This window comes from Carlito syrichta, unplaced genomic scaffold, assembly GCF_000164805.1.
Source record: "Carlito syrichta isolate Samal-C Ts95f unplaced genomic scaffold, Tarsius_syrichta-2.0.1 Scaffold314793, whole genome shotgun sequence".
Classification (NCBI taxonomy): domain Eukaryota; kingdom Metazoa; phylum Chordata; class Mammalia; order Primates; family Tarsiidae; genus Carlito; species Carlito syrichta.
Genome location: NW_007258889.1, coordinates 296,852 through 309,161, shown reverse-complemented (window position 1 = coordinate 309,161; position 12,310 = coordinate 296,852). Strand labels below are relative to the sequence as shown.

At 53.6% G+C, this 12,310-nt stretch overlaps 1 protein-coding gene across 2 annotated transcripts in view; it reads right to left on the bottom strand.

The window, feature by feature from the left end:
* Positions 1 to 4,059: 4,059 nt before the first annotated feature.
* The window catches only part of JUP (junction plakoglobin), a 29,388-nt gene continuing 21,137 nt past the window's right edge, over positions 4,060 to 12,310 (bottom strand). Inside the window, exons 9-15 of one of the 2 annotated variants that reach the window (XM_021719533.1) lie at positions 8,498 to 8,653; positions 8,121 to 8,240; positions 6,941 to 7,091; positions 6,607 to 6,728; positions 5,502 to 5,541; positions 5,058 to 5,222; positions 4,770 to 4,808 (exon numbers count right to left, since the gene is read on the bottom strand). In XM_021719533.1, the coding sequence (XP_021575208.1) occupies positions 5,071 to 5,222; positions 5,502 to 5,541; positions 6,607 to 6,728; positions 6,941 to 7,091; positions 8,121 to 8,240; positions 8,498 to 8,653 (741 nt within the window). In that variant the 3' untranslated portion in view covers positions 4,770 to 4,808; positions 5,058 to 5,070. Of the gene's footprint in view, positions 5,223 to 5,501; positions 5,542 to 6,606; positions 6,729 to 6,940; positions 7,092 to 8,120; positions 8,241 to 8,497; positions 8,654 to 12,310 lie in introns of both variants that reach the window. The other variant, XM_021719534.1, reaches the window with a different exon arrangement.

Below are 12,310 nucleotides of genomic sequence, written 5' to 3'. Positions count from 1 at the left end.
CAATCCACTCACCTCAGTCTCCCAAAGGCGCGGGATTACAGGCTGAGCCACCGAGCCCAGCTTAGTTTTTTTATTTACTGTAGAGACAAGGTCTCATCAAGTTGCCCAGGCTGGTCTTCAACCCGGGGCTCAGGCAATCCTCTTGCCTCTGCCTCCCAAAATGCTACGATTACAGGCATGAGCCACCAGGCTCAGTAATTGCTTTTTTGGGTTTATTTTTGAGTTGAAGTCTCACTCTGTCGCCCAGACTGGCTGTGGCACGCTCCCGGTCACCACAGCCTCAACCTGCTGGGCTCCGGCGATCCTTCTGCCTCAGCCTTCCAAGTAGGTGGAACTACAGGCGCGCGCTATCACACTTGGTTAATTGTTTTGATTTATTGTAGAGATGAGTTCTCATCAAGTTGCCCAGGTGGGTCTCAAACCCACGGGCTCAGGCAATCCACTCACCTTGGCCTCCCAAGGCGCAGGATGACAGGCTTAGCCACCAAGCCTGGCTCATTTTTTTTTTAGACAGGGTCTCACTATGTTACCCAGGCTGATCTTGACCTCTGGGGCTGAAGCGATCCCCCCACCTCATGCTTCCAAGTAGCTGGAACTATAGGCTCAGGCTGCCAACCCTAGCTTAACACACTGTTTGTTTTTAGTCAAAGTCTCACTCTGTTACATGCTCACAGCCACCACAGCCTCAACCTGCTGGGCTCAGCTGATCCTTCTGCCTCAGCCTTCCAAGTAACCAGAAGTACAGGTGTGCACCACCACGCCCAGCCAATTTTTATGATTTATTATAGAGATGAGGTCTCACCAAGTTGCCCAGGCTGGTCTCTAACCCCTGGGCTCAGGCAATCCTTTTACCTCAGCCTCCCAAAGTGGGGGGATTACAGGCGTGAAGCACCATGCCCAACTCATACCTTATTTTTTATTCTTTTTTGTGTGTGTGTGTTGGAGTCTCACTCTGTCGCCCAGACTGGAGTGCAGTGGCCACTCCTGGCCACCGCAGCCTCGACCCACTGGACTCCATCGATCCTTCCACCTCAGCCTTCCAAGTAGCTAGAACTACACGTGCGTAATACCACACCCAGCTAATTTTTTAAATTTATTGTAGAGATGAGGTCTCGGCAACTTGCCCAGAAGGGTCTCGAACCCATAGGCTCAGGCAACTCACTCACCTCGGCCTCCCAAAGTGTGGGATTACAGGCTTAGCCAGGCTCTTTTTTTTTAATTATAAAGATGTGGAGTACAATTCAGGGTTAGGTATACAAATGTTGATTATGCAGGTACCCTTGTTGATGTATGCCCCTTCCTCCCCTAGCAGCTTCCCTCAACTGTCGGTCCCAACCACCCCCCAACAGTTTCCCACTAATTCCTTTTTTATAGTATTATGATGATTGTTCAAGATCCACTTATGAGTGAGAACATATGGTATGCTGTTCTTTGTTTCTGATAGATCAGTCAGTATGATTGACTCTAAATCCATCCAAGTTGCTGTGAAGTCCATATGTTTGTCCTTCTTTATGACTTCACATCTTATTTTTTTTTTTTTTGAGTTGGAGTCTCACTCTGTCGCCCAGACTGGAGTACAGTGGCCGCTCCCGGCTACTACAGCCTCGACCTGTTGGGCTCCGGCGATCCTTCCGCCTCAGCCTTCCAAGTAGCCGGAATTACATGCACGTGCTACCACGCCCAACTAATTTTTTGATTTATCGTAGAGATGAGGTCTCACCAAGTTGCCCAGGCAGGTCTCGAACCCGGGGGCTCAGGAAATCCACTCACCTCAGCCTCCCAAGGCACGGGATTACAGGCTGAGCCACCGAGCCCAGCTGAGATTAATTGGCTTTAAACTTCCCTTTTTGACCAGGCTGCCAGGAAGCTCAGAGCCTCATATATTCTGTCTTGGCTGGTATTGACCCTTGGCATGGGTGTTTTGCGGCCTCCTCCTTTCCCTTGTCCTGCCTGCCTGTGTGAAGCTGAGAGCTCTCCTTTCTTGTAAGCTGTCTCAAGTCCTCTTCTGGTAAAATGGGGGTTGGGGTTGGTAGCAGGCTGGTTATCTTCATTGGTTTCTCTGGGTCTTCCCTGCACTCTGCCCTGGACAGTGGGAGATGACACGAGTGGGCATGAATGGGCGCTCTGGCCTCACTTGGGTTTGGCCAACAGGAAGCACCGGTGGGAGGAGTGAGGTCACAGTCTTCCCTTGTCAGGAAGCCTCATCTAAATGGTCCTGTCTCTTGTAAGCAGCCCCTTCCTGCTGCAGGGCGGAGGCGACAAGACTGCTCAGGGGACTGTCAGGGGACTGTCCTCTCCCTTGAGGATTCCTATACCTGCCCATATCTTCATATCTTTATTTTTTTTAAATCCTTCCGCCTCAGCCTTCCAAGTAGCTGGAACTACAGGCGTGCGCTACCACATCCGGCTAATTTTTTTTATTTATTGTAGAGATGAGGTCTCGCCAAGTTGCCCAGGCAGGTCTCGAACCCGCGGGCTCAGGCAATTCATTCACCTCATCCTCCCAAGTCACAGGATTACAGGCTGAGCCACCGAACCCGACTTGCCCACACCTTTTTAAATGGTTCCTTACTAACTTCTCAAATTACACAATTTGAGGGTTTCCTGCTGGGGCCCTGAACACAGCACAAAGTGTATTGTTCATCTCTACAATAAATAAATTTTTTAAAAAAAGTTTCTAGCCAGGCGCGGTAGCTCACGTCTGTAATACTAGTACTTTGTAGCAAGACTTCGTTTCTACAGTAAATCAAAAAATTAGCTAGGTGTGATGGTGCATGCCTGTAGTTCCAGCTACTTGGAAGGCTGAGGCAGGATTGCCTAAGCCCAGCAGGCCGAGGTTGTGGTGGCTATGAGTATGGCACTGCACTCCAGTCAGGATGACAGCGTGAGACTCCAACTAAAAAAAATAAAAAATATAAAAGTGGCTGCCTGTAAATCCTAGCACTTTGGGAGGCTGAGGTGGGGGGATCACTTGAGCCCAGGAGCTGGATACCAGCCTGGGCAACATAGTGAAATCTCATCTCTACAAAAAAAAAGCTGGGCATAGTGGTGTACACCTGTAGACCCAGCTACTCAAGAGGCTGAGGTGGAAGGATGGCCTGAACCTAGAAGGTCAAGGCTGCAGTGAGCCATGATAGTGCCACTGCATTCCAGTCTGGGCAACACAGTGAGACCGTGACTCAAAAATTTAACAAAAGCACTTCTAGTGATCTCTGTGTCCCCTGTTCCCCCCACAGCTCTGGTCAGTAGAGCTTAGTTCCACATCTCATCCCCTTCTGCCTGGACCTTACAGCCACCTCCTCACTGGCCTCCCTGCCTCTGACCCCAGCACAACTGTGTCCCAGCGAGCCTCTGGGAATGAGGCTGTGGCCTCCCAGCTGGTGTAAAAAGCAAGTATCAGGCCCAGTGAGAGCTGCTGTCACCAGCCCACCCTAGAAAGACCGGTCACCTAAGCTGAAGGATACACCAACGTGATGGGGAAACGACAGCCATGCACGGGGCATTATGGAAAAGAGAATGGGGATTGCTTAGCCTGGTTGGGAGGATGGCGGTCACAGAGGTGTTCCCGGAGCCAGGGCTGAGCTGGGCTGAGCTGGGCCCCAGCAATGGGCAAAGTCAGGAGACAAGACACAGCGTGGAGGACACCAGCTGCCACTGGCAGGACAGAGGACAGAGTGGGGGGGTAATGGGAGAAGGTGGGCAGGACTGGGGCAGGGCCATCGCAGACCAACAGAGGCCTGGATGCCAAGCCACAAGCAGGGAGCATCAAGCACAGGGCAATCACCAAATGTACACGAAAGCTAGCCGGGAGCAGGGTTGGAGGCTGAGGTGGTCAAGGAGGTTCCCATTTAAGGGAGGAATAAGGTCTGGCATCCCTGAAGGGGAAAACCCCCACCCCATTATCTCTTCACCCTCCCATCCTTACAAGCACCAGCATGATTAAGGTGACTCCAGCTCCCACAGGCACCTATCTCCCCAGGACCAAGCAAGAATAGTGCAGGCAGCAAAGAGAGCCCCTCCCTTCCCCTTCCCCCAAATGGCGCCCGTCGAATGGTATGTGTTCTTTTTATTTGCTTTGCTTTGGTCTATACAAAAAAACCAATAACCAAAAACATAAAGCGATAATAAAACCTCTCTGCTAGGACTGCCCCGCCCCCTACACCCTGGGGGTGCGGGGATCTGAAACAGGAAGGGGGAGAGAGAGCCCCTCACCGCACACCAGAGGGTCAGCCAAGAGCACTTCTCAAGGTTAGCTGGACAGTTGTGAGGGGAGACAGGGGCTGAGGAAGCTGTTCCTAGAGCTTCGGGGAGGGGGTGATGAAACTAACCGAGCTTCCTGGAGGGAGAGGCCGGGGCACCGGGCTCACCCCCATCTCCCAGCTGCCCTGGACAGTCCCTGGACTTAGGAGAAACTTTGGATTTGAGGGCCTGGGGCCTTGACCCTAGTCCTGAAGACCCCGGGGGCTCAGGGCAGTTGGTCAGTGGAGTTGGGGGAGAAAAAGCCCCAGAGAAGTAACCGCAAACCTGCGGGGCCCGGGCAGCTGGAGACGGGCAGGCGGGGCGGGGGTGCTGGGGACACAGAGTGGGCGCTGGGGTCTGAAGCTTCAGTGGCGGGGCCATGGGGGCGAAGAGGGGGGCGGGCCCTGGACGCTTGCCGGGGACAGAAAGCAGGAGCACATGATCCCAAGAAAGACCCCGCAGAGGACCTGGGGGGCGGGGCTCGGGACGTAGCGGCCCCGCCCCCAGCTCAGGCACTTTTCCGTCTCGCCTCATCGCCTGCTTGGAGACTCTCCGAGGAGGAACCGCACCTGCGGGCAGACAGGGGTGTCAGCGGCTCAGCTGGACCTGCATCCCCAGAAGAGCAGCTACTCCCAGGTCACCGGCCATCACCCCCAGCAGGAAGGGTCCGCGGGGGCAGGACTCCCCAGCCCGAGCAAAAACACGAGGCGGGCCAGGACACCCGGTGTTTGGGGAAGCTCAGAAGCAAAGGGCCCCCCAAAAGGAGCCAGGGGAAATGGGAGGGCTTCGATCAGAGGAGCTGAGAGGGGGCGCCGTACCGGAGCGGAGCGCCTAGGCCAGCATGTGATCCGCGGTGGGATAGGGGGGCCTGAGGCCATCACTGTAGGTGTCCATGGGGTAGTCCCCGTCCATGTCTATGTGCATTTCCATGGGGTCCAGGGGCACATCGCTGGAGTACATGGGGCGGTAGGTGGCGTCCATGTCTGGGGACGAGAAGGGGGGCTCAGGCTAGGAGTCTGCTGCCAGGGCCCTCTGGATAGCCCTTGGCCATCTCCTAGCCCCTGCCCACCTGGGGCAGGCCTGACCTCCACTCCCAGCCCCCATGCCAGGGAGTCTAGACAGGGGCACACGTGGGTGCCAGACAGAGGTCCTCAGGCCCTGGAGACATGATGTCGCCCCATCATACACACACACACACACACACACACACGGCCCAGGTTCCCCAGGTTCCCCAGGGTCCTAAAAGCCCTGAACACACTTACCATCCGCATAGGGCTCGTTGATTGGGATCATGCTCTGGGCCTGAGGAAGAGAGAAACAGTGGGGAAAGTCTGAAAGTGCAGCTTCTGGCTGGGCGTGGTGATTCACGCTGTAATTCCAGCACTTTAGGAGGCTGTTAGGAGGATCGCTTCAGGCCAGGAGTTTGAAACCAGCCAGAGAACTACAGTGAGACCTTGTCTCTACAAATATTTTAAAATGAGCCAGGTCCGGTGGCTCAGCCTGTAATCCCGCGCCTTTGGGAGGCTGAGGTGAGTGGATTGCCTGAGCCCGCGAGCTCAAGACCCGCCTGGGCAGGCGAGACCTCATCTCTACAATAAATCAAAAAATCAGCCAAGCAGGGTAGCGTGTGCCTGTAATTCCAGCTACTTGGAAGGCTGAGGCAGAAGGATCGCCAGGGCCCAGCAGGTCAAGACTGCGGTGGCCAGGAGCAGCCACTGCACTCCAGTCTGGGCAACAGAGTGAGACTCCAACTCAAAAAAATAAAAATAAAAATAAATAAAATAAAATAAAATGAGCCAGGCATGATGGTGCATGCCTGTAGTTCAGCTCCTTGGGAGGCTGAGGCAGGAGGATTGCTTGAACCCGGGAGGTTGAGGCTGCAGTGAGCTATGATTATGGCATTATACTCCAGCCTGGGTGACAGAGAGAATCCATGTCTCAAAAAAATTAAAAGTAGGTGGCTCAGCCTGTAATCCCAGCACTTTGGGAGGCTGAGGTGAGTGGATTGCCTGAGCCTGCAGATTCGAGACCGCCCAGGCAACTTGGCGAGACCTCATCTCTACAATAAATCAAAAAAATTAGCTAGGTGTGGTAACACACGCCTATAGTTCCGGCTACTCGGAAGGCTGAGGCGGAAGGATCGCCGGAGCCCAGCAGGTCGAGGGTGCGGTGGCCATGAGCATGCCATTGTACTTCGGCCTGAGTGACAGAATGAGATTCAGACTAAAAATAAAATAAAATAAAATAAAAATAATTTTTAAAAAACTATGAAGTCAACAGTATGGGAAGAGCCCCCCTAAAATTATGCCATTGTGCAGTGTGCAACTTTGCACAACCATATGTTGCCATCCAACCTAGGATACTTACAGCCTCCCAGGCAGCCGGGTCGTGCTTGAAGAGGGAGTTGGTGAGCTCCACAGACACGCGCTTCCGGTAGTCTGGGTTTTTGTCCTCGGAGATGCGGAACAGGACAGCAGCAGCGTAGGTGGCTGGGCAGAGAGGAAAGGAGAGACCGCATCAGATGCCTACCAGCACCGTCAGACACCTGCTTCCGCTGTCAGACACCTGTTCCCACCACTGGACACATGCTTCTACAGTCAGATGCTTGCCTCCACTGTCAGATGTCTACCTCCACCATCAGACACCAGCCCCCACTGTGGCTGGAGGAGCAGGGCCTGGCCTCCGCCCATCCCCTGCTCACCAGTGCCCTCATTGCGGGAGTGCAGCAGCTCCATGAGTGGGGCCGAGGCCCCCTCCGCATCAATGGCATCAGCTGCCTCCTTGTCCTGGGCCAGCTCGCACAGCACGCCAGCAGCCACACGCTGGATGTTCTCCATGGATGAGTACAGGAGCTGGTGGGGAGGGGACCCAGCGGGCGGGGGAGGGGGAGGCAGGCTGGCAGCACACCCCCACAGCCCCGCCCACTTTGACCCTGTGCCCATCTGAAGTGGAAAGCGGACTCCAATGGGGATGCCATCTCCTTAGACCCCTGGGTAAAGCACTGTCTGATTCTCAGTCGCCTGGAACTACTTTGACCCACATCTAACTACTGGATGTAGTATTTTTGTTTTTAGACAGGGTCTCACTTTGTTGCCCAGGCTGGAGAGCAGTGGCACGATCACAGTTCACTGCAGCCTCGACCTCCTGGGCTCAGGAGATCCTTCAGGCTCAGCCTCCTGAGTAGCTGGGACTAGACACATGCATGCCCGGCTATCTTTTCGACTTTTTGTAGAGATGAGGTCTTGCTATGTTGCCTAGACTTGTCTCAAACTCCTGGCCTCAAGCAACCCTCCCGCCTCAGCCTCCCAAAGTGCTGGGATTATAGGCGTGAGCCACCACGTCCAGTCCGCTGGCTACTTTTTAACACTTTTTGTTTTTCTGACATACAGATGGTTTTAGTGCTTTTTTTTTTTTTTGAGTTGGAGCCTCACTCTGTCGCCCAGACTGAAGTGCAGTGGCACGCTCCTGGCCACCACAGCCTCGACCTGCTGGGCTCTGGTGATCCTTCCGCCTCAGCCTTCCAAGTAGCCGGAACTACAAGCACACACTACCACGCCCGGCTAATTTTTTGATTTATTGAAGAGATAAGGTCTCCCCAGGTTGCCCAGGCGGGTCTCGAACCCATGGGCTCAGGCAATCCATGCACCTCAGCCTCCCAAAGTGCAGGGTTACAGGCTGAGCCACCGAGCCTGGCTGGTTTTAATGTTAATGTGGTTGAATCTCAACATATTTTTCCATCTTTGATCCCCCTCCCAGCTCTGGAGCTCGGAAAGCCATCCCCACCCAGGGCTTTGCACATGACATTCCCAGTGTGGCCACTTCCTCCAACATTGCTGAAGGAGCAGTGGGCAGACCCTCCCCAGCCCCGGCCCCAGACACACCTGCACAAACAGGGGGATGGTGTTGAGCCGGAAGATCTCCATGCGGTTCATGGGGTCCCGAGCGAGGATATGCAGGGCCCCAGTGCAGCCCTCCACAATCTCCTCCATCCTCACACCATCCTAGCAAGGCGTGAGGCAAGGCATGAGAACGGGTGGCCTGGGGGCGTGGCCACCGCCCCGCCTACCACGACACCCTGGCAAAGGCCACTGGCATCCATCCAACCCACCTCCCCATTCACATCCACATACGTGTGTACATGCATGTACACATTCACACATATGCGTGTGTACATATCCACTCACACATGTACACACACGTGCACACACACACAGCACCCAGTTTCTGGGAGGACTGCTGCAGCACCCCGGCTCCTCACCGTGTAGGGCTGCTGTGTGCCTGCTGCCACGTGGCGCTGGGCATCCTGGTGGGCCTTGACCAGCAGCTGCACAAGGCGAGGGATGACGGCGGCCTCCTGCAGCGAGGCGTGGTTGGCTGGGCACAGGGCCAGATTCCGTATCAGGCCAATGGTTGCCTGGCAAGAAGAGGGGCAGCAGTCAGGGGCATTTTTGAGCCTCTGGAGGATCCCAGTTTTCCAGCTCCAGGTTTCTTTCCCTCCCTCTCCTGTCAGCCTTTCTATCTCCCAAGCCAGACACAGGATATTTCAGGAAGGTTCTAGAGAATGAGGCCACACCCAGCCCATGTCCTCTATTCTGTAGGATCTGTGGGTCCTCATGGCTAACTGTAATAGCCCCTGCTAAAATGGCACTCTAGGCCGGGCACAGTGGCTCAAGCCTGTACTCCCAGGCTTTGGGAGGCCAAGGCGAGTGGATTGCCTGAGCCTGTGGGTTCAAGACCAACCCAGGCAACTTGGCAAGACCTCATCTCTACAATAAATCAAAATTTAGCCGGGCGTGGTAGCACGCAAAGCACCAAAGCCCACCGGGTTGACACTGGGCTGGTCGTGAGCGTGCCACTGCACTCCAACCTGGGTGACAGTGAGACTTCAGTTCAAAAGAAATAAACATAAATGACACTCCATTCCAGAACAGTCCACCAGTTCCCGTGCCCTGAATTTTACTCCCATTCTCTCTCACCCACAGGCACCATGATCTTGCTTGATTCCCTGATTATCAGGAAGTCTTTGTGGCCAAGTGCAGTAGCTCACACCTGTAATCCTAGCACTCTGGGAGGCAGAGGAGAGAGGATTGCCTGAGCCCAGGTATTCGAGATCAGTCCAGGCAACTTGGTAAGACTTTGTCTCTACAATAAGCACATTAGCTGGGCATGATGGCATGTGCCTGTAGTCCCAGCTACTCAGGAGGCTGAGGCAGAAGGACTGCCTGAGCCCAGCAGGTCAAGGCTGCAATGGCGGTGAGCGTGCCACTGCACTCCAGCCTGTGACAGTGTGAGACTTGACTAAAGAAAAAAAATAGCAGTCTTTGTTCTGGTTGTCCCCAAAGCCTTCTGCCTTGGTGCCACTTGTAGGGTGATCAAAATAAAAATAATAATAAAACAAAATGTAGTCTATGGTCAGACCACCTTGAACGCACCCGGTCTCATCTGATCTTGGCAGCTAAGCAGGGTTGGGCCTGGTTAGTACTTGGATGGGAGTCTGCCTGGGAATACTGGTGCTGTAGGTTTTATCAGATTTCTTTTTTTTTTTTTTGGGTTTTTTTTTTTTGCTTTTCTTTTTTTTTTTTTTTGAGTTGGAGTCTCACTCTGTCGTCCAGACTGGAGTGCAGTGGCCGCTCCCGGCCACCGCAGCCTCGACCTGTTGGGCTCCGGCGATCCTTCCACCTCAGCCTTCCATCTTTTTTTTTTTAAATAAAAAATATGTAGCTAGTGGAACCCTAGTCTGTGATGTCCTCCTCAGTGACATGGCACCTGGTGTCACCATGGCTCTGCAAACTTTCCTTGTTTCTACACACTCACACACATATTCACACATACACACACCACACACCACACACATACTCCCTATATCCCTGTCCTTTGGCCCTCACCACCTGGCCCACCCTCACTTACCTGCCCAGTGGGTAAGTGACACGCACCTCATCCCCACCCAGGCAGTTTTTGGAGAAGAAGGGCTTGCCCCTTCACACAGCTCACACAAGAGCCTATGGCAGAGACCAAGTATCCCCCAGAATCCTCTCTGCTCTGTGTCTTCAGAACCCTCTTAAGTTAGGGGGACACATGGCCATTAGGAGGGTGGTTCCACGCCTCCCAACCTTCTTGCATCTCAAAGTGGCCAAGTCACTAGGCTCTGGGCTGTAAGCCGAAGTGACAGGTCCCTCTTTCTGGTGGCCGCTAGACCTCTCTGCCTCTCTAGGGCTAGACATATCTGTGGGGATGACACAGTCAGCCCATTCATGTAAAGCCACCTTGTCATGTGGGCACCCAGCATAAGAAATGTGCTCTGGATGGAAGCGGTGGCTCATGCCTGTAATCCTAGCCCTTGGGGAGGTAGAGGTGACAGGACTGCCTGAGTCCAAGGGTTTGAGACCAACCTGGGCAATTTGGTGAGACCTTGTCTCTCTAATAAATCAAAAAATTAGCTGGGCTTGGTGGCACACTCCTAGGGTTCCAGCTACTTGGAAGGCTGGGGCAGAAGGACCGCCTGAGCCCAGCAGGTCAAGGCTGTAGTGGTTGTGCCACTGCACTCCAACCTGAGTGACAGTGAGACTCCAACTCAAAAAAAAAAATAAAAGAAAAAGAAATGTGCTCCAAGGGCCAGCAGCATTGCCCAGGAGCTAGCTAGAAATGCAGAGCCCTGGACGGGAGCGGTGGCTCAAGCCTGTAATCCCAGCACTTTGGGAGGCCAAGGCAAGAGGATTGCCTGAGCCCAGGAGTTCAAGACCAGCCTGGGCAACTTGGTGAGACCTTGTCTCTACAATAAATCAAAAACTTAGCCGGGCACGGTAGCACATGCCTGTAGTTCTGGCTACTTGGAAGGCTGAGGCGGAAGGATCACCTGAGCCCAGCAGGTCATTGCCAGGATGGCCGTGAACGTGCCATTGCACTCCAGCCTGGGTGATAGAGTGAGACTCCAACTCAAAAAATTTAAAAACTAGCCGGGCTCGGTGGCTCAGCCTGTAATCCCGTGCCTTTGGGAGGCTAAGGTGACTAGATTGCCTGAGCCCACGAATTCAAGATCCGCCTGGGCAACTTGGTGAGAACTCATCTCTACAATAAATCAAAAAATCAGCTGGGCATGGTAGTGCACGCCTGTAGTTCCAGCTACTTGGAAGGCTGAGGCGGAAGGATCGCCAGAGTCCAATAGGTCGAGGCTGCGGTGGCCGGGAGCGGCCACTGCACTCCAGTCTGGGCGACAGAGTGAGACTCCAACTCAAAAAAAAAAAAAAGAAAATTTTTAAATGAGGAATTAAAAAAAAAAAAAAAAATGCAGAGCTCCAGGCCCTTGCAGGCCCTGACTCAGGACTGCAGTTAATAAGGCCGCTCAAGTGCTCATGTCGATACTGAGTGCTGAGCTCTGAGAAGCACTGAGAAGCTCTGCTCATAGTATTGCAGAGTTGCAAGGTATAAAGGATCTGGGGCCAGGCATGGTGGCTCACACCTGTCATCCCAGCACTTTGGGAGGCCGAGGTGGGAGAATTGTTTGAGCCCAGGAGTTCAAGACCAGTCCGGGTAACATAGCAAGACCTCATCTCTACAAAAAATTTCTTTAAATTAGCCAGGCATAGTGGTTCATGCCTGAAGTCCCAGAGGCTGAGGTGGAATCCGGATCTCCTGAGCCCAGGAGATCAAGGTTGTGGTGAGCTGTGATTGTGCCACTGCACTCTAGCCTTGGTGACAGAGTGGAGTGGAAAAATTGCTGTTTTGTGATCCTCTCAAAAAAGAAAAAAAAGAGAAAGAAACTGGGTCAGATGCATTGTCTCACTCCTGTAATCCTATAACTTTGGGAGGCTAGGCAGGAGGATTGCCTGAGCCCAGGAATGGGAGACCAGCTCAGGCAACAGAGTGAGACTTCATCTCTACAGAGGAAATTTAAAAATCGGCCAGGCTTGGTGGTGAATGCCTGTAGTCCCAGCTACATGGGAGGCTGAGGCAGAAGGATTGCCTGAGCCCAGGAGGTCAAGGCTTTGGAGAGCAGTGATCATGCCACTGCCCTCCAGACTGAGTGACAGAGCGAGACCCTGTCTCTAAAAAAAAAAGCTGGGCTCCGTGGCTC